Source organism: Fundulus heteroclitus, chromosome 14, assembly GCF_011125445.2.
Source record: "Fundulus heteroclitus isolate FHET01 chromosome 14, MU-UCD_Fhet_4.1, whole genome shotgun sequence".
Classification (NCBI taxonomy): domain Eukaryota; kingdom Metazoa; phylum Chordata; class Actinopteri; order Cyprinodontiformes; family Fundulidae; genus Fundulus; species Fundulus heteroclitus.
The window spans coordinates 24,449,423-24,475,631 of record NC_046374.1 but is presented as its reverse complement, the minus strand read 5'-3'; the positions used below and the strand labels follow the sequence as shown (position 1 = coordinate 24,475,631).

The window sequence follows — 26,209 nt, the reverse complement described above, 5'->3', positions numbered from 1 at the left end:
GAGAATAAAAATGTGTTTTTAGAAGAGCTTTAAAAAGAGGACAGTAAAGGGGCCTGTCTGATATCTAAAGGGAGATTATTCATAATCTGGGAGTGGCAACACTGATTTTGGGTTTAGACTCCAGCGCCTCCAGGAGCAGCTGATCACATGACCAGACGCATCGAGCAGGAGAGTACGGGTGAAGCAAGTTTGTGTAAGTTTTTAAAAACAAATAAGAGAACCTTAAAATTAACCTTAAATGCATATTGAACCCAAAAGGGAGCAGAAAAAAAAGGTTTATTATTTGATAATAAAATATTGTGGTCCACTGAATCAAAAGCTGCTTTAAAACCAGACTGGAAAGCCAGGATATTATGACAACCTAAGATCCCGAGGGCTTGATGTGGCCAGCTACACCATATAGCGCGGTCAGAGCTACTATGAGTTTTTGGGACATATCAACATCGGGACAATTTTGTATTCCATGCAACCAATTAAGGCGAAATTAAAAGCAGCTTGTATAAGTCATGCATTCATTTTACTTTTTAAATCTAACGAATATAGGGTATAAATCATAAAGGTCAACTCTACCTTAAACTAAGTAGCCTTGTAAATATCAACAAAAATGTTGACTTTTTAATAGGGCTGAACGATTTTGGAAAATCGAATTGTGATTTTTTTTTTATCTTAATACTGCGATTTAATGTGATTATTTTTTTTCTCAGTTTAATTTATCATGTCTTTTTAAACGTATACAAACAACAAATCAATGTTTCATCGCTGTGCAGATCAGGTGCTAAAAGAGCCACTGCTTCTCAACTTGGAGCAGAAATGATTGCGTTCCGTCTACGATATATTTCATCCAAATCGCTATTTATTTTTGGCTTTTCTCTGCATTAACCACAAGCAACAGAAATGGCCTCTAGATAAAGATGTTTGTAAACAATGACTATTTAAAACAAGAAATTTTAATGTTTTTATTTATCAGAATATTATTCAAGAGAACAGCTTTGAATTGATTTGAACATCAATCCTTGTTGAACATGAAGTGCAACCAACCAGCAAGTCTATGTATTAAACAGATTGACCAGAACTTAATGCTATGGTGAGATTCCTGAAAGTTTCTGGTAAAACAGTATGATTATATAAACTCTAAAATAATAAAATTAGATTATCTCACTGCTACAACTCTCTTCCCTTTCATGTGGAGCAAATCCACTTTTAGCATAATTACAAACACCTAAAGAATGCATCTGATTCTCCAATTGTTACATAGCCAAAAATTGCAGACCTCTGCGATTTCTTTTAAATTGCCATTATATTGCAAATGCAATTAATGGTGCAGCCCTACTTTTTAATGACAGTTATCTGACATCTGAAACAAGTCAAATATGAATAAATAATAAATCCTCAGATCAGAGGACTAAACCACAATGCTACTAGGCGCCATGTTTCTTTATCTTTTAAGCACTTTAAAAAGAAAGGCGACTGATGCAGATACAAAGAAAGTTATTCTTCACTCCTAAGTCACTGTGACCACAGAGTTTGTTGGTTATATAACCAAAAAAGTTAGTTGGGAATGCTGGAGAGGGTTGTACGCCTGTAAGTGTTAAAATCTGTTTTATAAGTTGATTTTTCATCTAGTTATAGTCAATAAAAAATACTTTAGTCCCGTGAATCTGGTCGGTTTAGTTGACTTAAATATTAGAGGTGTTGAAGTTGTCATACAATTGTTTAATTATACACAAAAGATTTCAAAATCAAAGGTATGCATTACCAAAGAAAATTAAATCTTTTATATTCAACCTGTCTTTAGCTATAGTTTCAATCAATATATTTTGTCTAATATTGCTCTGGATAAAAAGTAAACCTGCGTAACCATCATGAAAACTTTGGTGAAACCGTTTTGTTTTCATAATTTTTTATGATTGTGTCTCACATGATGAAGAAACTATTCACACGTTTCCAAGGGCTTTTATGAGATGGTGCTCTGAGCTGATCCTAGCCTAACTTGCTGGCTGCCACTTTTCCACCCAGCTTTTAAGAGCCGAGTCGTTCCCAATGTAGTAAAAGATCTGAGGACATTTCCTGGCCACGGGTTCAAAATTCAGGTCCAAAGTTATAATCCTTGGAGGTAACCAACGCCACATAAGGAGGAGAGTCATACCAAGGCCATCTGGCCCTCTTTCATAGCCATATCTGTCTGCTAATTAGAAATGATAGGATCACCTCTGTTGTGCTCTTTCACGGCTCCGCCAGTGATTATGATACAACTGGTTAAAGTTGGGTGATAATTATGTGCCGAGGCATGAATAAAAAGTGAAAATTTACATTTGTAGACAGCTTTGGAAGTGTTTTGCTCTGTTAATATCCATTTAATCAATAAGCAAAATACTCTAAAAAAACAATCAAGTCCAAAATTGAAGCTGTAAATTTGGAGAATATCAAAACACGTCGAACGTTTCCACATAACACCAGACGATTCCTGAACAAAGCAGGCAGCCAGTGAAACACGGTGGTGGCAGTATCATGATAAGGGGATGCTTTTCACCTGCACAGGTGAGGTGAGTGGAGAAGGAGGGGAGGGGGGGGGGGGGGGGGTAGCTGTGGGTAACCAAAGACCTGAGACTGGGGCAGAGGTTCACCTTCCAGCAGCTTGATGACCACAAACATACAGCCAGAGCTATAATGCAGACAATAATGTGGCTTTGCTCTTCAGAAATATGCACCAGTTTGTGCTGATGCATCATATTAAATCCCCTTTAGATACACTGGAGGCCTGTGGGTGTAGCATAGCAAAACGTTAAGAGTTCAAAGCGTGTGAATAGTTTCTGAAGTCCCTAATTGTGCAGCGAGAGAGATGCAAGGCAAGGCAAATTTATTTATATAGCACAATTCAGTACAAGGACAATGCAAAGTGCTTTACATGATTAAAATATAGCAAAATAAAACAGAATAAAAGCAAGTAGGAATAAAATGTAGATAGAAAAAACGAACAAAAAAGTGGTGATTCAGTTAACTAGAACAGTCGAAGGCAATCCTAAACAAATGTGTTTTTAATCTTGATTTAAAGGAACTTAGGCTTTCAGCACTTTTACAGTTTTCTGGAAGTTTGTTCCAGATAATTGGAGCATAGGAACTAAATGCTGCTTCTCCTTGTTTAGTTCTGGTTCTAGGTATGCAGAGTAGGCTGGAGCCAGAAGACCTTAGTGGTCTGGAGGGATGATACACTGATAACAAGTCTGATGTATTTAGGTGCTAAGCCATTCAGGGATTTATGGACTAACAGAAGTATTTTAAAGTCTATTCTCCGAGATACAGGGAGCCAGTGTAAGGACTTTAGAACTGGGGTGATGTTCTCTACTTTCTTAGTCTTAGTGAGGACGCGGGCAGCAGCGTTCTGGATCAGCTGCAGCTGTCTGATCCACTTTTTAGGCAGGAGATGTCCAACTTCCTAATAACGTGTTGCTGAAGCTGGATTGGCGTACCTTAGGGGCCTTCTGTCCAATTAAAGATGTCAAATAAATAATATACAAAGATTCAAATATGCTAACTTGTTTACAGTTTTTTTTAACTTTGCAGCAGTTTAGCACTTGAGAACCACAGTCCACACTTAGTCGTGCAGATATTACCTCTCTTATGTCTCCCATTAGGAGAAAATGGATGGCCCCTTGGAGATGTTATCCGGCATATTAACAAATCATCTCTTTCCGTTCTGATATTTGCATGCAGGGTTTAGCGGCTGCACCCCTGCCTTCGCCGTTATCAGCCATGTGACTTACTGTAAATCATTTACTTCGTCACGCTGCTGCTGCTGCCTCTACATTCTCTGCTCTGTGTCTGCAGTCGGATACGAGTCTCTATTTTATGGCTCGCGTCGGTGGATAGAGACGTCAGATGAGCGCTTGGTGTGTGTGTGTGTGTGAGAGCGTACGCGGCTGGGCCGTGTCTGTTTAAGTGGACAGACCCCACCCTGCCACCATCAAAGGAAGTAATTGCAGCTTGTTTCCTGTAATTAAAACTCTCCCTGAAAACTGGACCACTTCAGACAACCCGAGCAGCTCGGAGAGAGGGAGAAAGGACGACATGTGGGGCAGGAAGAGTGACTTCTGAGAAAAAGGGGAAAAGCGGGAGTGTGTTTCAGAGCTTTTCCCTCCATGTGTGTGTGAGAGAGAGTTCAGGAGACCCACCTTTTGCAAACTGGAGGAGTTGAGCTGCGTCTTATCTATGATCTTTACAGCCACCTGAAAGCAAAACGACAACGTGTGAGCTGATTATTACGCCTTTTCTTTCATTTATTACACTGGAAGCGGGCGTTTCGTCACACTCAGAAACCCCGGCCTGTGATTGCAGAGCACACACACACACACAAATAGACTTGCACAGTTTATCTTTTTAGACACGCATTATCGCTGGAACGACACAGTCCTGCGGTACTGTTGCGTAATAAGACGAAACGGAGAGAAAACGGACGGAGGACGGATGATCGGGTCCCCAGTGGTGAGCAGCGAAGGAGACGAACGAGTCAACTAAACCAAATTGAGAAATGGGAGGGATTTCAAACGAGAGCTGAATGGGAACAAAAGAGCAGAGTACAAAGGCAGGGCAACAAAGAATCGCCTCTTCAGAAGGAAACGGAACAGGGAGGTCTACTTCTCTCTGATATTTCTGTCAACCAACGTCTTTCTTTCAGTCCTCTTTCTGGTTGTGCCTGTCTGACTCCCTTGTTTTCTTTGTGCGCCAGCAGGTCACATGGGGCGTTATCAGGGTGTCAGACACAGGGCTGTCACTTATTGACAAGAGCCGTTCTCACATATGAAAAATAAATAAATAAATAAATCAACAGCTGACTTGCTGGGCATTGGACCAGAGACCATGAAGGCCTCGGTTTTACCCCTTTAAAAAAAAAAAAAAAAAAAAAAGGCACAGGTCGCCAGCTTACATCACAACTGTGATTCAGAGGAAACCGGAAACATTCAGGCTTTTCTTTTCAGCCTCACAATGGTGATACAATCTGCTGCACACTCTCTCCAGAGCTGTGCAGCGCTTTAAACCAGATAAATCTGGCCCCGTATCAAGTCTCTGAGCCTTTCTGTATTCCTTACCAAGCAGGAAGCCAGCTCAACGCCGAGACTCCTCCTATTTTACTCCTATTTCAGACGTTTTCATGGTTAAAGCCTCATGTTCTGTGTACTTTTTACACAGTTTGGGGGAGATGAAACATCGTGTAGCTAAAATCGTGCTAAAGAACTAAAACTCGTCAGGCTCACAGACGTAAACAACGTCCTACAGACCAGATTAACTTTTCCCAAACAAAAGTTTATAGTTCTTTCTAATGTTACCATTACAGTAACTGTCTTACGCCTAATCTGCACACTAATACAAAAAAAAAGAGAGAGATCACAAAGACTATGAAAGGATGTGTGTTAAAAGTAGGACTGCAATTATTTATTATTTTTTTTAAATGACAAGTTTATCATCATTTTAGTTTAGCTGCTTTAATTCATCTTTACATTCTGTGGCCGCGCTCCTTTCTCAAAAACCTGCATATTATTTAACAGCAGCTACATTATAATGTGAATTGTTGCTTATGTAAAATAAAGACTTCAACGATGAAAATTAAAATAGCTACTCTTTGAGCAGCTCTACCTCAAAATCTAAATTATTAAAAAGAGAAACTTGAACTGGATCGTTCTTCACCGATGTCCGTTTTTTTTTTTAAACAAAGTTTATGATCTGAGGAACCTTCATTCTGAATAGAAAATTATAAAATAAATATGTATTCAGTGCTTTATTTAGCAGCTAAGATTGGGTCAAGCATGGAAGCTACAAGAAAGCTACTCTGAACAGATTCTACATTTTCAGAAATAATAAAAAAAACATTTTATAAATCAGAAACTGCTTAGAGGAATATTTGTTTACTGGATAATTATTGAGTCCAGGTCCAGCTAGCCTTTTATTTTAGATTTTGAACTAGAGCAGAACAGAGATAGACCAGAGGCCCGGTTCTCAAACGGTGCACCGCTGGTGGCGCTTGAAGCCGCCTTGAGCGTCACTGAGCAGAAATGTCAGGATTAGGTGAATATGAACAGATCTGATTCTGTTTATTTGGTGTTTATTTGGTGTTTAAACATAGATCTGGGAATGACTTCTAACCTAAACGTAACCATGATCCCGGTTCCTATTTTACAAACCAGTGGGGTTAGCCAATTGCTCACTGACCAGGCTAACAGCTATTAGCGATACAAGCTAACAATGTGTTCTTCTCTGTTTTCTACTTTTAAACATCGCTCTCTGGTGAGTAAAGGCTGTCTAGTAGCACTTTATCGAGAAACAAAAAGTATTTCAAGTACTTATTTTAGCAACTATCACAATGTCTTTTTACAATGAAGCCACATCAGAGTCTGAGGTCTCGGGTGGTTAGAGAGTTCAGCCGTCACAGGAACTTCCCCCCTCCGTGACTTTTCTCTTAACAAAAAGTAGAAGTTGTAACTTCTGTGTGAAAATCAAACAAGCTTAAACTCCTGAGTAGCTACTTGTCATGAACAGCTTGAGACCCGCTGGTCTAGAGTCAACAAAAACAGAGCGTATCCAATTAGCAAGTAGCAATCCTGAGCACATTAACAGAAAACAAAGCAAACATGACACTAACACACATGGGAAACATCCAGTCAGAGCTGGAGTCCAGAGCTGCTCCTGATAACAGGGATCTGGCTGCACAGCCTTCTGATAAACAATGGAAACAGCACCATTCCTATAACTACTTGTAATACACTGCATCTGTAATACTTAGTTTTTTCTTCTTTCCTTTTTTAATAAAATACGCCTGAGTTTATAGCTGTGGTTGACATTGATGATGTGGATTAATCTCTGCAGCCCCACAGGTTAGCTACTCTCCCAGCTTTGACATCACACAGGTATTAGACCTTGCTTCTACCTGCTAAAATAAAATATTTCATGTTCAACTTTGGCTGAAATGAAACGTAAAATCATAACAGGTGTTGTTGTTTTTTTAACTCAACAACAAAAGGCTTATACAATACATTGCCAAAAGTATTTGTTCTTAATCGACTGGGTTCAATATGACGTCGGTCCACCCTTTGCAGCTAGAACACCGTCAACTCTTCTAGGAAGGCGGGCCGCAAGGTTCTGAAGGCTGTTTGTGGACATTTTTGACCATTCAAGCGCATTTGTGAGGTCAGACACTGATGTTGGACGGGAAGGCCTGGCTCTTAGTCTCCGTTCAAATTCATCCCAAAGGTGTTCTGTTGAGTTGATGTCAGGACAGTCAAGCTGATCCACACCAAACTCTCAGTCTTGTCTTTATAGGCCTTGCATTGCACTGGGTGATGTATGGCTGCTCAACCATGGAAACCCATCTCATGGAGCTCTCTACACACTGTTCTTGAGCTAATCTGAAAGCCACATCAAGTTTGGAGATCAGTAGCCATTGACTCTGCAGAAAGCTGTGGAGCTCTGTCACTTTACGAGGCCTACCACGTTGTTGCCAAGTTGCTGTTGCTCTCAATCTCCTCCACTTTGCTATAATGCCACTGATGGCTGACAGGAATATTTGGTAGAGAGGTAATTTCACAACTGGACCCGTTGCACAGGTGGCGCCCTATCAGATCGACTCTGGGATTAAACGAGCTCCTGAGAGCGACCCATTCCTTGACAAATGTTTGTAGAAACCATCACCTGTGGCCATGGAAGTGGTTGAAGCATCTGATTTAGACCAATTTGGATGAGTGAGTAAATACTTTTGGCAATATAGAGTACCCACACATTCAAAACTAACTAGATGTGTACAAACTAATGACACCAATACAAACAACCCAATCTGAAAAAAAAACGCATTATTCCAACTGATCAAGAAGTACCTTCATATTCACATCCAAGCAAGCAAAAAGTCCTGGTAGTGATGGAGAAGCTAACGACATTACTGACCTTTTCCTAATGAAAAACCAGCAAAGAGAGGTTTGGTGCCCGACACAGACGTCAGACAGAAACCTGATACACGGTGTGATGTGGCGAGTCCAGATCCTCGGCCACCTTAAACACACCAGCGCTTTACAACTACAGCTTTTAAATTTACTCCCGCCAGACTGGAGTTTCTAACGTTGGCGTGCAGTGGCCAAACACAAAAGAGATTTTCATGTCATTTTGACGGGAAAAGGGTTTTATCTGATCTGTAAGTTTAACTTGCCACCTTGGAACAAGATGGCTGATGTTAAAAGTGAAGGATTTCCTCAGAGCTTAAAAATATGATGTAAAATCCGTTCAAGCAAACAAAAGAAAGCAATAAAAAAAACAGAAAAACAAAACATGATCTGATTGCAGCTTTTCATCAGAGAGTTTCAGCTCACCTCTTTTCCAGTGAGGACATGTCGTGCCAGTTTGACCTTGGCGAAGTTGCCTTTGCCGATGGTCTTGAGTAACCGATAGTTGCCGATGTGGGGCACATCGTCTGTGGGTGGACATCGCGACATGCTGTATCGATCGGATGAAGACTTGTGCTCCTGCAGAAACAGACACATGTGCAAAGGTTAGGTGGCGTGAAGGTTTGGACAGACATTTAAAAAATAAAGATCAGACAAAATCTCCCAATTGTTATCTTTCATCGCCGGTTTGCGTTTAGTGATCCTGGTTTACCAAATCAAAGAAAAGTTGGATCTAAGGTAAATGAGATATGTCCCATGATGGTGGATCCCCTTTTCGTTCCAGATGCTAATGTTGCCTGCAACTAGCCTAGCCGCTTGCTTAAATGTTTAAAAGCAGTAATTCTGAAAGGATGCTTCAACGTTGTTGGAAAATAAGAGTTTAAGGATTAATTTGTGCAAACAATAATCCCAAAACTTGAATATTTATGAAAAAGACGAATTCCAGATATGAAAAAAAAAAATCTTTCACACGACAAAGAAATGGAAACCATTTACTGATTTCTGCAGGGTGCTTTGCTACTATTTGTATCTCAGTGTTAGATAATGTGAAGTCTACTGCACTTCTGGTAAATCCTGTTTACCTTTCATTTTGGGAAGTAGGGGGTCCAATAAACTAATATAAGGACCTTTAAAGTCCAACAGACTGACCCTGACCTGCAGATTTTGGATCTTTTTTTACCCTTTGGAACAAATGTAACAGGCTTTTGAAGGACCTCTTACAGGTAATAAATAATTCAGGTTCAGACATCTGTGTCGCAATTATCATGACGCTAGCGCCAACATGAACAGATTGTTATGAGCTAGTCCACAATCACAGACTTTTTACAGAAAAAGTGGGAAACCATCTACTGACTAGCCTCCAGACCCAAACATCAAGAATGAGCAGAGGACAGGTCTGAGTCCTGTCTGAAGTTTTGCGACTTGAGCGCGACTCAGTCACAAGTTGGAGATACCTAGTTAGTTCTGGTTCTGAGATGAAAAAGCTGAAATCTCAATACAAGGAATAATTAAGACGCGTAGTTTGCCAAGTATGCCGCAAAATATGTGGTATGAAACCGCAGGATGGGCAGAGCTTTGATGTGGAAGCTCTACAGACAATGTTGGCGCTCCATTGTCTTTTAAAGCAATAGTTGTTCAGAAACTGAACTATTCTGAAAAGTGTTCAGAAACACTTTTTGTTATACTGGGTAAAATGGTCCTTTTAATTAAAAAAGTAATAAAAAAAAGATAACATTGATCTCTGTGGGAGCTCCAGGCCTATAAAAACTCCAATGACGAGCGCTCGTTCCTCGTTAGTTTTCCACTTGCTGGCTTGCATTCGCACTTCTAGTGTTTATGTATCCGGTTAGCTTAGCAGTTAGCTTAGCAGTTATCCTAACAGTTAGCTTAGTAGTTAGCTTAGCAGTTATCCTAACAGTTAGCTTAGCAGTTATCCTAACAGTTAGCTTAGCAGTTATCCTAACAGTTAGCTTAGCAGTTATCCTAACAGTTAGCTTAGCAGTTATCCTAACAGTTAGCTTAGCAGTTATCCTAACAGTTAGCTTAGCAGTTATCCTAACAGTTATCCTAACAGTTAGCTTAGCAGTTATCCTAACAGTTAGCTTAGCAGTTATCCTAACAGTTAGCTTAGCAGTTATCCTAACAGTTAGCTTAGCAGTTATCCTAACAGTTAGCTTAGCAGTTATCCTAACAGTTAGCTTAGCAGTTATCCTAACAGAAAGTTTAGCAGTCAGCTTAGCAGTTAGCTGTTCATCGTAGCTCTGCTGCTTTCACTGTATACTTTGAACATGGCTGAGAGTCACAAGAAGCAAACCGCGTTAAAGTTTATAAAAAGAGGAAGGCCTTAGTAAAAACAAATAAGACCAGAATGGATTTGGGACTTTTTTTTTTTTTTTTTTTTTTTACACGATCCCCCTGAGGAGCACAAGAGCAGGTAAGACGGTCTTGTGCATTCACAGTTATTCAAAAAGGGATTTGGGGGAAACTTCCAGAAAAATCACTGAATCCACCTTTAAAAAGGAGCTAAAATTAAATAATTTTCCACACAGACACACGTATGAAGTCCATCATTTTGTCTTTTATCCTCCTTTCATTCCCGCCTGTCAACGGCAATTTACTGATCGTCTCCCTGATGGCTTCGTTTGACTTTTACATTTTGGAGGGGGCTGAGACTTATCTGAAAGCAGTGAACATACATCCTTGGGGCGGTTTAGTAGAGGTTTAAAATCCTTGAAGACATTGTGTAAAGACCTTACAAACTAAAATTACTTCAGCTGGGTTCTGCAGTAGACGCTTGGCCCTTCGTCTCAAACCGACGCTGGAAAAAGAAAACAAAACCCTGCTGTGCTGGCAAGTTTTGCATGGCTGGCGACTGTGATTGGGTTTCAACTCCAGGAAGGGGTCACAGCAATTGTGTGTGTGTGTGTGTGTGTGTCTATGTATTTCCATGTGTGTGATCTGAGCGGACAGGTGATGCGGATCAGGGTCAGAGGAGAGGACGACTGGCTCCAGGGTGACGAGACACAAACACTCCCGCCCAGGCTATGAAACGGCGAGCACACACAGAAACCAGAATACAGTGTTGTGCACACAAACGTCCGACGAGGCAGATGTGTTGCCGTCCGCAGGGGCAGAAAGTGCACACACACACACACACCTCTCTAAAGGTTTGCTTCCAACAGCAAAGATGGTGCAATGACATCCATGCCGCATCTGTGATGTAAAAGAAACTCATTAATTCCCCATTTCCAAAACCAAACTAGTCACAAAAAGCGAATTAAAGCCTTCGTCATTACTCCACCGGCTTAGTGTGGGGGGTTTTTAGGTCCAGATGGGATAATCTAATGTCTGCATCTCAACACCCCCCCCCCCCTCCCCCCCACAAGCTTCCTCATGCTGACAGCGCACTTAAATAAAACGTAATAGGCTAGATTAAGTATTAACAAAAGCAGGGGAGAAAGGATTTAATAACAAATGACAGTTAAGGGAGGAAGAGAGGCCCTTATGTTGTCCTGTGGGAAGGGATGAAGGCAATGGTTGCTCTATATGAGAGGGAGGCAGACCGACTGTCCTATATAAGCGCCATTAAAGACCGTAAGACTCAAACTTAGCATTCAAAGTCAATCTGAAGATCAGCCGCCGTCGTCGTCACTATTCTGGGATCTGACAATCTGCGAGCAGCTCCGCGCTGCATTGATTTGACTCAAGTGCTGCTGACTCAAACCCCACCAGCGGGTCACGTTTTTGCTCTCAACAAAATATTTGTGCGGATAAAACATTTTCAAAAATGATGAGCCACAATATTTGCTCTGCTCTGATGGCCCGTTACCTCCTGCCAACGCTCGTAGGGAAAACTAAATGGAAAAGCGGTCAATACTGAACGGCAAAGCTAAATGACCGACAGCAGCTTAGGAGACGAACGCGCAAGCTTTTAAAGAACTCCCACGAAAAAGCGGCAGCAGGCAGAGGAGGCGCTGTGAATATGGAAAGTAATGGAGAACCTTGCAAGGAACATTTAACAAAAAAAAAACCTACGGCAACAATCTGATCTTTTTTAGTCAGCGAGCGGGCTAAAAACAACAGTCTTCAGTGTGGAAGTTGTTGCTGAAGGAAGACTAAAAGCTATCCATTTTCAGCATCACTAGGGTGTATAAATATAAAAAGGCAAAGGAAGCTCAGAAGTAATTTAAAATTATGCTTTGTTCCTCCAACGTCTCTGCAGCCTGTTTACACTGTGAAAGAGAGCAAGACTCTCAGCTGATAACAGGAAGGCTGAACATTTTGCCGCAAAGTTGTCCTGTTTCCCTCTTGTGTTTGTTCAGGGAAAAAAGGAGCTAGAAGGGAAAGATGCTAAATTACACTACAATTTTCTTTTTTTTTTTTTTACAAAGCTTGTAAAAGCTTTTGCCTTTCAAACACTGTGTCATGTCATCATTGCTCCTAAATGGCCCGTTACCGTCCCCTGCTTGTCAGCAGGCTGCATTAAGACTAATGTGATTGTACCTTGCCTAAAAAAAGAATAAAAAAAAAACTAATTTGCCCTTTTTGAAATATCTCTGGTGGTGAATAATACATATATAGTCATAGTGTGGAAACTAAAGGAGAATCAACAATTACTCCTATTGCATTAAATCTGCCAAGCTATGACCAGCACATCTGAAGCGACCTACTACATAAGCAAATAGGCCAACTAATTATTAATCTAATTACAATCTATGAATCACATTCTGCACCAAAACAACAGAAAAACTGCTAATAAATTCAGCTTTTTCCCCCCCATCTTGAGCCTTTTGTTTGTATCAAAATAAATTAATCTAGGTAACGCGATAATGATAATAATCACAACGATCTGTTATTTTAGCCGCAGTAGAAGTAATTCCTGCTTTGTTTTGAATAAATCCAACTGGAACAGTTCCTAAATGTTGGTTTAAAAATTTAGTGCAGATACTGTGAAACTGTGGTTTTTCAACAACAAGGTTATGATAAGCAAATCTCGTCGTGGTTCGTGCCTGGCCTGTGGTGAAATAATTAACCTATGGCAGCGCTGACCTTTCAGCGCCGCAGCAGCAGAAACTTCAGCCTGAGTTTGTAGTTAGGAGTTCAGGTTTAGTCCTACAGGGTGAGAAATGCACCGTTTGCACGTCCAACAGCAACAAGGCAGTCTACTGAACGCTGTTAAAGCTATAAAAAAGCAAACTTTGGTGAATGTAAAGACTGAAACTGTAGAGTAATAGCACTGTAGGGGCAACACGTTTAATAACACCTTTAATTTTCAAGCTCACATCTCCTTTGTCTTGGTCACTTTTGGCTTTCTTCTCTACGTTTAGCAATGAGCGGCCGTGATTGGACAGCATGTCTCGCACACCAGATGAGACTGAACTGCTCTTTAGTCTTCCTGCTCTCCGATCCCCTTTCATGTCGGGACTATTTTTGCCTTCTGATTCTTCCTTCATTTTTGGGCAGCTGCAGGCCGGGCCGACGCTCCTTACGAAACGCACGCGCGCACACAAGTGATACGACCCCATGGGGAGGCCGGCAGCCTCCTCTCCCCTTGGTTATAATTATAGACATGTCGGAGGACAATAAGTGACATCACTGTTTAGTTCTCATATTACTCCGAGGCTAAGTTTAACTCGGTACCAGCAGGGAGCTACAAACAAACCGTCACAGTCAAAATTCTCAATGGGGTCTTTAGAGAGAATCCATTTTGAAGAATCAGGTTCAGAAACCTGAAATATCCGCTCAGTATGTTGCTATATCGCTTAATTTTAACAGTGCTCGGACTCAACATGCCGGTCTCCCGGGACGTTGCTTTTTAAACCCCTGTTGGCTTTTAGCAACGAGTTAAAAGCTTGAGTAATTCAGTCAGATGATATCTAATGTTAATGTTTGGTTACTTTATTATTTTTCTCTACATATAAAAAGATACAGGCTTTGTTCAGAAACTAAGGGTTAGGGTCTAAGTTGTTAAACGTATTCCTAATTAGGGCTGGACGATAACTCAAAAATATATATATCAATGGATAGACGTATATCAATGATAGAAAAAAAAAGGGTAAATAAAAAATATTAGTCATTACATCCTCCCAGCCAATCACAAACACAGACCCAGGAACCAAGCCCCGCCCCCTTCAAAGAGCTCAGAGACCATGTGCTGTTTTTTAAAAAGTTTTGGTAAAAATTTTTTGAATTTGTTGATAATTATCGATATCGATCAATATAATTTCCATTTTACTGATACAGACGGTATTTGTGACTAATTTGATTTGGTGGTATAGCTATTTTGTTTTGTATCTATGAACATATAATTTACTTTGAACTACAAATAGCTGATTGACGAATGAGAGTAAAAATAAATAACAAAAACAAAAACATTTTAAACAAAACATCAGGAATACGTTAAGGGGAAAATAAAACCTGGAGCCCTAAACTAGTCAACTTTAGTCCTTATCTCTCCCTTGCCATCCCAGTTTTTTACGGTAGAGAACATACCGCATTCACCATTTTATGACCCATTAACGGCATTTACCTCCTACTCTCACCAGCCGCTTTATCGCGTACACAATTCTTAACACAAATAGCAAATCAGCCTAACACAAGGCAGTGACTCCCTTTATTAATAGATTGGTTATAGCAGGAAAAGACCACAGTGGGACTCACTCCGGTCAGCCAAGACCAAAGGTGTGACTGTAAAACACACCTTTGGTCTTGAAATAACTTGACAACATGAAAGCATGAATCCATCCTGCCTTATATCTGAGTTCTTGGTACATTTGGCCACTTTAAATATCAATACCAAAGTCTATCAGAGTACTGCTGCTGAACACATCCATCCTTTAATGACCACAGCGTATCAGTCTTCAAAAGACAACTTCCAGATCTCAGAGCACTAATGATCTAAAACAGGACATGGCTTTCAGGGTCAATGAAGCCCCTTTGGCAACGTGGTGAAACAGCAGATTTACTTCATGGATGAGCAGCTGACAAATCTGCAGCAACTCTGCGGTGCCATATTGTCAACAAGGACCCAAAATGTCTTAGGAGTGTTTCAACAGCTTATTAAATAGGGCTGGGTATCATCTATGAGCCGATTCGATACAATGTTCAATTTATTGAACACTAATATATTAAGAGAAAAATAAATAAATAATTTAACGTATCACAGAAACTGTCTGATTTTAGGGATGAAGGCGCTTCTAAAATCCTGCCGGCCGTTCCGCAAATTCGTCTCACTTGATCTTCCTCGCTGTGAACGGTGACGGTGAGCTGTAATAACGCCCCCTGGGGGTTTGGAGGTACATCGATATTGAGAGCAAGAATATCGTTATTAAACCATTTTTAAAAACATTGATATTGATCTTTGTATCAATTTTTATGCACTGCCTTATTAAATCTATGTGATGCACTGCAAAAACGAAACTAAAAATAAGTCAAATGCTCTTGAAATGAGTGTATTTGTCCTTGATTTGAGCAGGTAAATAAGATGATTTGCCAATTGAATGAGATATTTGCACCTAAAATAGGAACAACTCATCTCCATCATCTTATTTAGAGGGCAGAATATCTAATTATCTTATTTTAGGGGTTGAAATACTCATTCCATTGGCAGATCCTCTTATTTACATGCTCAAATCAAGGACAAATACACTCGTTTCAAGAAAATTGTATTTATTTTTAGTTCAGTTTTTGCAGTGTGAAGAATCCAAACAGTTCCTAAGGCAAACAAAAAGGAGGTCCAACCTGTTCTAATGTTTCCTCTTGTGATCTTCTAACCATCTCCATTTCCTGTTCCTGTCAAAAACTTAATATGACCCCAAAATGTGACCCAGCGAAGCAACTCCTAAGTTGTTCTCAGTCTGGTCTCTAAAACTGCAAACTAGTAAATAAGGAGTAAAGAAGAGAAGCTTCAAGCTCCTCCACACAGACACACACAGGTCAACGTCTTTGTTCTCCCTTTTGTCACAGATCTCGGATATTTGTTTAATGACCCCCGTTTAGAGCGCAAAGCACGGCCCTTTAAACCTGAAAACGTCAGCTACCGTATTGGAAGCAGGTTGCACGAGACGCAGGCCTTTTATGTCTGTTGTGTACCGTGTGGAGAGACCATTAGTGTAGTGTTTACTTCCTGCTCAACAATTGAACCCCCCCCCCCCCCCCCCCCCCCTCCGAACACACACACACAGCTTCAGTACAGTTACTGACGAGCTGCTTGCAGCTGAAAACCATTTAGTGGGACGGTGCAAACGCAAGCATTTGCACAAGATTAAAATAAACACACTGACAGGGGAAGTCAAGGAAATCCAAGGTGGTACTGGTTATGTTTTGACTCTGGTCTCGTTATCGCTGACCTTTGCTTATCTGACTCCTGAAACAAATTCGCTCCGATGCAAACGGGTGGAACTTTACACAGTCTAACATGGAGCTGCGTGTATTTTCACAGCGGGAGACATTCACCCAAATATAAAAAAAAATAAAAAACAAAGAGAAGCCCAACTGAGTGCACCTTAAAATGAGCAACTAATGAATCACCAACTCGAAATCCAGAAGAGGCTCTAGGTTATTGTGCTTCTTGGGCTTTGCACACACACACAGGCGGGCATTTATAGAAACAAATATCTCCCCCACATCGTTTTAAAAAAATAATTAAAAATACTGTACACACAGGATCGCTTTTAGGAAAGTTTTCATCCACATAAACCCGTGTAAATTCAACACTGACAGCTGTTTTAAACATGCCAGACTCACAGGGGGCTGCAGCAAAGCTAAATCCTACGTCAGCCAGTCGAAGTCCTTCAAAATAAAAGCGCCGTTGAACAGCTGACCTCCAGGCGCCTTTTCTCCTTTGCAGCTTAACACACTGGAGCAGCTGGGCTTGTAAAAACAAGTAAACAAAAAGACTGAAACGGCTGTAACGTTTATACCGTTTCATATAGGCTTTTACTTTGAAGTCTGATATTATAGCAAAAACAGGAAATGGTTTGCAGGCCGAAGTAGAGTCAGTTGGAAATAAACAACCAGAGATGCTGTGGGGTAGTGATTTTGTCCAGTTTAACATTGATTAGACTCAGTCTACCGCACTGTACGGCCAAGACTATAATAATGGCCGCACACGTGACGTCAGCGCCGGACCCTAAAACAACTCCTTGTCATGTAACCACGCAGGTTCAAAGACGGAGATTTTAGAAATCTCCACTTTCTGGCCGGAGTTTTCACAATTCGTTTTTCGGGAGGTAAAACGGCGTTTATGTGTGGATGAAAGGCCTAACCGCGTAAAAATGTATCCTTTTCTCCAGACATCCGGCTACGTGTAGACTAGGCTTTAAGTTTGTTTTCAACACATAAATAAAAAGAAACTAAAAAGAGAGGTCTTTACATTGTGAAAGTGAAATCAGAGCCTCTTATTTGTCCCCAGAAGATCACAGAATGGTAAGTGCTTTATTTCCTACATGGGGTGTAACTACTGATCCTTACCCCTCCGACAGCAAACAAAGCAGCAGACCAACCAACCAAAGAAGCCAATCGGCTGCAATTAAAAGCTTTTTATTCAAACCGCTTGAGTAACTCCAACTCACCTCAGCGCTAACAGGTTAAAGCAACCTCACCCATCCCCCTTCTTTCAAACCACTACCCAACAATGAGCCACATTAACCCCAATAAAACCTGAGAGGTTTCTTATTATATTGCATATTTGACCACAAATTCAGTACGTCCCATTTACTGAAGTGTTTTTTTTAAACATTTGAGTAAGCCTCGTTACGTAACCCACCAGATGCAACATGCAGGTGAAGTAAAACGAGCTTGAAATAATAAAAGCATTGTGACGCTGCAAAGCTCAGAGTCAGCGCACCCCGAGCTCGCCGGTCTCATTACTTCAAACATCTCAGCGGCGCGGCCCTCTGGTGAGCGAGACGTACAGCGGAGCCGATCACAAAGTGAGTGTACTCCAAATAATGACTAATAAAGAGTCGATACGACTTGCAGCTCTTCAGGGGAAAACGTGGATAACAAGAGTCGAGCGCTTTTAACGGGGACGTCCTGATTGAGGGCCGTTCTCCCTAGATGCCGATTTGAGATGCTACAGTATTTTAACCTGACAAAAGCCAGCTGTATGTCGCTCCGCCTAGCTCCACTCATCCATCTGGGACATCTCCATAGGAATTGCCTTAACTGAAGGCTGGGCCTTATCAAAAATTCTTGCATATGATTGGATAAACCACTTGTCTGTTATCTTTATTGACGTGCTATTTCAACCACTCACACCGAAGCTAACCCGTGACGCTGATGAGAGCGACGCAGGAAAAAAAAAAAAATAATAATGTGTTTGCGGCTCAAGTGGCACGCGTTTTATTGACAGTGAGCTGACAGGAAGTGGGGGAAGACAGGCGGCAAAGCGCCGCGGGTCGGAGTCGATCCCGGGCCGACTGCGTCGAGGACTAAAGGCCTCCTAACATGGTTCGCGCTAACCGCTCCGCCACGGAAAACAAAACTTGCCAAATCCGGTCGGGAGAAGGGCGAAAACATGGTTTCCACCAACAAAAGCCTTCAGAGCCGTTCTCTGATGTTCTTTTAATGAAACAATATTAGGTAGATTGGACAACACGGAAGAAATAGCAGCATCAATGCTAACGCTTGCTTCCTCGATGCGAGCCACCATTGCTGTCTGAATCAAAACAGTCTCACGGTCGCTTCTCCACTACGTCACATCTATGAAACTCCAGCCCTGCGTCCTGATTGGCTGGACAATAAAATTGGTTGGAGAAATCACTTTCTATGGGAGAGGTCCCAGATGGATGTGAGTGAAGCTAGGCGGAGCGACATACAGCTGGCTTTTGTCTGGTTAGCAGTATTTTGCTCCATTTTTATTTATTTATTTATTTTTTGGTTTGTGGTGGACATTTTGGTCCCAACAGTGACATGATTTTGTTTGCGATATCAGACACATACGACCGCGGGCGTGTTTTAGTCCCGCTGTCCGCGTCTTCGGAACTGGAATGACTGCGGCCTGTCTTGACATTGTTCGTTTAGAACGAGGAGAATCAACAATTACTCCTATTGCATTAAATCTGACAAGCTATGACCAGCACCATCTGAAGCGATCTACTACATAAGTAAATAAGCCAACTAATTATTAAAAAAAGAGTTAAAATCAACTCTTTATAATCTATGAATCAGATTCTGCACCAAAACGACAGAAAAACTGCTAATAAATTCAGCTTTTTTTCTTCAGCTTAAGCCTTTTGTGTGTATCAAAATAAATTAATCTAGGCAATGCGATAATGACAATAATCACAATGATCTGTTATTTGCTGATGCGATTTTCACACGCAGGCAACATCAGCCCCGAGGATGCAGCGTTGGATACGATAAGTCCCGATACCCAGTAGTGGATACGATCCGCCTGCCGCCCAGTAAGCAGCAGTGACAGAATAAAACTAAGGGGAGGACGCCACTAAACGCAACATGACGTCCTCCCAGACAGGAGAGTCGAATAGCAGCGAAGGACTTTGTGACCCAAGCGAATTAAAGTGACAAAAATAAAAGCAGAGAGTGCAAGTTATCATCAGAAAAGTTGTCAAGAACGTCCCTCGTTAGCTCAACTGCACGGCGGGTAGAGCAAGATTTTACCGCGTGGAGCGCCGTCCTGCGCACAGAGGGCCTTCAGGGTTTACACACAAACTATCGAGGGCGAGTTTAATTGGGCTGTTCAGGGGGAAAAAAAGAGGAACGGCGTGTTAACATTTAATAATTTGCTACAGTAAAAGTACATGTTTAGCATACTGAAAGAGTAGCTTCAGTCAGAGAGAGCTGAGCTCACAGTGCAGGTCACAAGCTAAAAGCAGGAAGCTGCAGCTACCAGTAAAGCCTTACTTTCTCACTGTAAAAGATGAAAAATCTCTCTTTTTTTTTTTTAGGGCAAACCCAAGTTTCTTTAGATGGACAAGATAATGTGGAAACCCTGCAGGACACTTTGGTACGCCGTGCACAAGGAAATGGGTTGCAATTTGTAAAGCTTGGATACACAAACAGCAGCAGGACGTCCTGCGGAGTCTGCTACTGAGGAATAATAATAATAATAATAATAATAATAATAATAATAATAATAATAATAATAATTATTATTATTATTATTAATTATTATTATTATTATTATAATAATCATTCACTACTCCAATATTAGGTATTGGTAGTAAAGTTTAGTCAGGGAAGGACTCCCCTAAAAACACTGATACTTGGCACATCTTATCTTTTCTTTCAGATCAATCAAATCCTCAATAAAAATTAAAACTCAGAACTATGAAGACTTAAAAAATAGTTGGTCTGTTCATATGTTCTCATTTAGATTAACATAATTTTTGTGCTTAAAATCAACAAGTTTGGCCTAAAAGTCAATATCTCAACATCTACAGAAAAATGTACACTTGCACTCTGGTCCTAAAGCGCCTCGCTTGTCCAACCAACTCAGAAGGGGTAGATCTTACCAAAAAAAAATAATTTTTTTTTATAATTTTCAAGATGACTTAAACTCTAGCAATGTTTCTCATCTGTAACATTCCCAGTTAAATCCCATAAACACCACCCTTTGGGTACTGTAAAGCACATAAATGGTCATTTTATCATTGTATAAAACAGCATTTACAAGCAAAGCAAAGCTAAATGTGTTTAAAATAAATAGATTTCAATGAAAACTCCTTACAAAAAGCCCTGGCACATTAAGACGGTGATTAATGACAAAACGTAACTTCAGAATTGGGTCATTCTCTTTCCCCCAGCAGGCTGAGAAATCCCAACCCACCAGTAATGATTAGTCTTCCAGCAATTAAACTCTCCATCCACGCAGCTCTATTTAAAGACACTTCTCTGCTACAGAGCGGGCACAGAGTTCCCTCAGAAATACCACATGGCTAATAGATAAGAAACCCTAATTAAAAGCCAAAAACGAAGCGGGAAAACAAAAAAAGGGGGAAAAAAAGTGGCACCTCAGCCAAAATGGGAGATAAAGGGAGCGCTGTAAAGGAGGAGATCCCTTCATACGGAGTGCGAAACCTTCACTGTAACGCCGCTGAAGTGCAAGACAACATCGGGCTGAACGTAGGGCTGGGCGATAAATCAATTTAATCGATTAATTCGAATTTACAATTCTTTAAGATTCATTGGAAAATCTGGATTTTATTTTGCCAATACACTCATTGGGTTTCCATGAAGAGAACAGCATGTGATGCTGGATATATGTTTAGGCAAATGTATTGTCAAAATATTGTTAAGTGGAAACTTTTTTTTACCATAATACGAGGTACTTCATTTACTTATTTACTTTTTTTTTTAAACTTCGTTTTATGTTCACAAGTGCAGTGAAGCCTGTTCTTAGCTCAATGTGTAATACAACTAGCAGCTAATGTTTTGTTATATTTTCATTGTTTATAATGGCACGGCTGCCATCTTGTTTTACAAGCATGTTTCACAGCTTGTTTTTAGTTGCACTTTGAATTCAGGTCAACTCCCTGACGAAATGGTTGACATAAAAGCAAGGTTTGAAAATAATTTATTTAATTTCTTTTCATGAAACAAAAAAGGAAAAAAAAAAAATCGATTAATGGGATTTGGTATGATAAAATCGGAGATTTATTTTTTAATCCATATTGCCCAGCCCTAGCTGAACGATACAGAACGTATCAAGTGGTTTATCGTGATTTCACAAAAGATCCAGCTTCACTACCTGCGACCATTTACCGCTCCCCGAAAAACGTTTTGGTTTAACACCGGCCGAACGCCTCGACACCAAGAACATTTTAGTCGAACTTTAACGACAAGCTTGTGGTCACCCTTGATAAAATGAGTCGGAGCGACATTACGACATTTGGTATAAAACAAACATGTACAGCACGGTCAGGCTTAATTTTATTAAAGCTGATATATAAAAGAAGACACTTCACCTCGGTTACCCAGATAACAGGGGAAAGGGCTGCTGCGTCATGCAAAGGCTGATGGGATGCAGCTCTAAACGCACGCTTGCTCTTCTCGATGTCTGTTTGTGTCGCTGCTCAATTGCCCCCCCCCCCCCCCCCCCCCACTTCCTCATCAAAAAAAAAAATAAAAAAATCGCACAGACAGCTGCGCCTATGCAAGCATTTAGGAGTCAAGAGAAAAATGCTTTTACGCTAAAAACGCTTACGTTTTATATCAAAAATACATAAACCGGCACTAATTTCAACACCCTAAGTAGTCCAAGCTCTTTTCTACAATGATGTAGCAAATTCTAAAGAAAATCAAAGAAGAGTTGTTTTGCTATAAATGGAAATAAATAGTAAGGTGACCACCCGCCTCAGAAACGCTCCAGCGTCTGTCTGACGCCACAGAGGGGACAGTAAAACCGAAATGACGAGGCAAGATTTGCATAGATACTTTTTTTTTTTACTGATGGAAAAAGAGGAACAAGTCAAGAAAAAAATGGCAGAACGGCAGACATCAAGTAGGTCAAACTGAGCAACAACGGCCACTTTGAGGATACAACGTAATTAACATAACTAAGATTACTATTTTTTGGTTTATACAAACCCAACCTACATATCCTAGAAAAGTGCAATTTCTAACTCAATTAGTTTGAAGTGGAAAAACTAAACTAAAACAATGTCGACCTGCAGGTGTTTGCACCCTGACGTTCCTCAGGCAGGCCTGTAAAAAGCCACTTTCACACTAACATTTGCTATACGGAAGAAAAAGACTATAAACAATTAATCATTTATTATATTTAGCCCCCCCCCCCCCCCCCCCCCCGGATGGTGTCACAGCTAATAGAACACCAGACCAGATGTACCTACTATAAAGAGAAAAAAGCTGAAATAACAACACGCAAATAGGAGAACAGTAGGAGAACTCAGCAGAGTGAGAAAAATAGATAAAACTATGTCCTCCAGTAGCCTAAGCCTATAGCAGCATAACTACAGAGATAGCTCAGGGTAACATGAGCCACTCTAACTATAAGCTTTGTCAAAAAGGAAAGTTTTAACATTAGTCTTAAAAGTAGACAGGGTGTCTGCCTCACGGACCAAAACTGGGAGTTGGTTCCACAGGAGAGGAGCCTGATAGCTAAAGGATCTGCCTCCCATTCTACTTTTAGAGACTCTAGGAACCACCAGCAGACCTGCAGTCTGAGAGCGAAGTGCTCTGTTAGGAACATACGGGGTAATCAGAGCTCTGATATATGATGGAGCTTTGTTGACTGAGCTCACCACAAAGCCTGCTTAAATCCTTTGGTAGGATGCTGGTCCGCTGGGTTCCTGCTTACTTCAACTGGGTTTCTACTGATTTCAAATGTAAAGGACTCCAAATGATCCACATAGTTTCATATTCAATATAATTTGTAACTTAATGCACCTGGGAAATTAATCAAAGTTCATCCCGTATAAACTGGGCAGCCAAAAAATAAATAAATAAAAATACCTGTAAAGGTTATTTAATAACCCTGAGAGTAAACCTTTGTTTACTAAGCCGTGTGCTACGTGTTGTTGCAGCCTTGCTTCTGTTTCTGTACAGAGAGACTTGATCTGAACACTGCGCAGACCAGAACAACTACACCTGCAGGAAATGAGCTACTATCTGGTTCCTCCTCGCTTCATTCAAGCGGCCTGCTGAAACTTTCACCAGCCACGCAGCTTATTTAACTCTCTATATTCCTGTCTGCATGTGACAGAAGAAGTCTATTCAATTGCACTATTTGCATTACATCTCCCGGCTCTACATTTGTTTGACTAAACACCATGACTTTATTACTTCTTATCCATTAAAAACACAGAGTCCTTTCCATGAGTTTTTCACTTACCCTAAAAATCAGCCGGAACCGGGCCTTTTTTTTTCTGCGGATAAATGTGACGCTGTTATTAAAGCACACCCATGATTACGTCATCTGAACAAGATCAGAAAACTCCGCAGGCTTACGACCTTACTCGGGTCAATATAGTAACAAAAGGCTCTTTACGTGGCCAGCGAGGTCTTAATCTGGTAATATAAACATACCTCGTAATGCAGCTAAAGAAAATGACCTCCCACATGAGCAGCAGCACAACCACGCTGCATTAGTTCAAAGAAACTCACTTAGACAACAAAATGTAATTTAATGTTAGAAGAAGACGGCACATGTGTGTATAAATCTCCCCTATATGAAGGAAGTGGGAGGTAATCTCCGCCACGGGCCTCGACGCAGCACAGGTATAACAGCCAGGCCGGTAGAACCAACTCCCAAAGTCATTTTGAGAGAGGCCCCTTGCTTTAGCGAGATGGTGTCACGGCGAGTCTCAATTTGCTGCGAATGTCGTGTGTGTGTGTGTTTTGGAATCCTGGATCTAGCATTTGGGCAACAAACCTACACAATAAAAGCAGACTGAAGCCTTTAAAGACGAAAATTGTGGAAACCGAAAGGCTTCTGAGACCAAACCTGGCTTCAAACAATTACTCGCCATTCTTGATCCGCGATATAACGTTCCGGGATGCAAGTTTTTCTCCAACAGCGCTCCCTAAATTGTGCAAAGAGTGCAGGGAATCAGTGCAAAATGAGCTGCAATCTGCGTCCTTACATGCCACAACCTCGGACCTGCGTCAGCCTCTCAATTATGAAACCTGAGAAGTAACTAGTGTACTATTCCTACCTAAATAGGCTATTTTATTTATTTATTTGGTATATTTATTTTGGTCATTTTACTGGTCACTTTAGTTTATTCTTTGTCATTATTTAATAACATAACTCAGGTCTCTTAAGTTGTTTTTCTTTAAAAAAATTCTGTTATGGTTAAAAAAGTTGGTTAAATAAAGATTTAATTGGAATTCTGTGTTTGTGTTCTTTATTAAAATTAAATCATTTAGCAATCTCATAAAATGTCCAGGCAGAGCTGCACATAAAATATGGTTTTAAATATTTTCAATAATTATCGATATCGATCAATATGCATTTTTTTTTATCAATAAGCTTTTTTTCTATATCGTCCAGGCCTAGGCTGAACTATTTCAGGGTCGTTTTGACAATACGATTGTGGATCGTCTTCCTGATGAAAACTCAATTTTTTGTTTACAAGCAGACAACTGGATATTTATTCAGAATGGACACAGGGCCTTTGGAAGAGGAGTCGGCCCACAGCATCACACATCCTCCACCATATTTAGCAGTTAGCATTAGCCGTTTTTTCCCCCCACACACGGCCATCATTCATCTCACATCAAGCCAATCCCTGCTCTTCGCACCGAACGTTCGTTCCTTTCCGCTTGCTGGCTGCGCATGCACATTTTCAGTGTTTATGTAGCCGGTTAGCTTAGCGGTTAGCATCAGTGTTAGCCGTTCGTCGTAGCTCGGCTGCTCACACCGTCGCAAGCCCACAGTCGCACGAAGCGAGCAGCGTTTACATTTACGAGAAAAAGAGGAAGCGCTCGGTAAAACGAAAGATCACCAGAGGGGATTTGGGAGATTTTGTTTCATGTTATCCCCCCGAAGAGCGAGTTAAGCCGGTCTTGAGCATGCGCGTTTATTCAAAAAAGGACATGAGGAAACTTCTGAAAAAAATTAAATAAAAAAATGCCAAACCTACCTTTAAAGTTACAGGAAAGCAAATTTGTGTTTAAATTTGTGACGGTAGAAACAAAGACATTCTCTTTGCATAAAATAAGTTACAGAAAAGTTTATTTAATATTTTTGCACCTGCTGTTTTTTTGTACATAACTTTCTGCAGCAAATCAATGTAATCCCTTTAATAGAGATCACACTACTACAATAAAACATGTATTTTAAAGCTTTTTCCCCCCCCTTTACATGGCGTGCCAACAAAAGCTGCTGCGCGAGTTGATCGAGGCCGACGAGAGGCGACTGTCCCGCCTCGTTTAGTTTGGCTCTGAACAGACGTTCATCGTGAAGCTCAGACACAAGCTGCTGAGCTTGGAGGCGTCTTTGTGGGTTAACGTAGACTAAAAACCCAGCAGCGATAGCATTAGCACAACGCCACATCCACGCTGCAGGGTTGGGCAGCGAATGCTCAAAGCTCTCTGGACCATTTTATGAATGGGACGATCGCTTTTCCTCTAAGAAACATCTCTCCCATCAGCTAAGGCTGACGTGTCTGAGCTTGTTGCGCTGCTTTTATTTATGTCTGTTTGCAGCTTTAAGCGTTTGTGTTGCATTGTTGAGGTTTATCTGGTTACATATTTAAAAAAAATAAAAGTTTATTTTGAAGTTTTATTAATTTCTTTCCTTTAATGCTGTAACAGGTGACAGTATCTGACATGAACAGGTTTTATTCCTCAGTCTTCAAAGG

The 26,209-nt window shown here is 40.7% G+C and overlaps 1 protein-coding gene across 9 annotated transcripts in view; it reads right to left on the bottom strand.

The window, feature by feature from the left end:
- Positions 1-26,209, bottom strand: part of mark2b (MAP/microtubule affinity-regulating kinase 2b) — an 80,638-nt gene that overhangs the window by 43,038 nt on the left and 11,391 nt on the right. For all 9 annotated transcript variants that reach the window (XM_012862556.3, XM_012862569.3, XM_012862595.3 and 6 more), the window contains exons 2-3: positions 8,346-8,498; positions 4,170-4,223 (exon numbers count right to left, since the gene is read on the bottom strand). In XM_012862556.3, the coding sequence (XP_012718010.2) occupies positions 4,170-4,223; positions 8,346-8,498 (207 nt within the window). The remainder of the gene's footprint in view (positions 1-4,169; positions 4,224-8,345; positions 8,499-26,209) is intronic.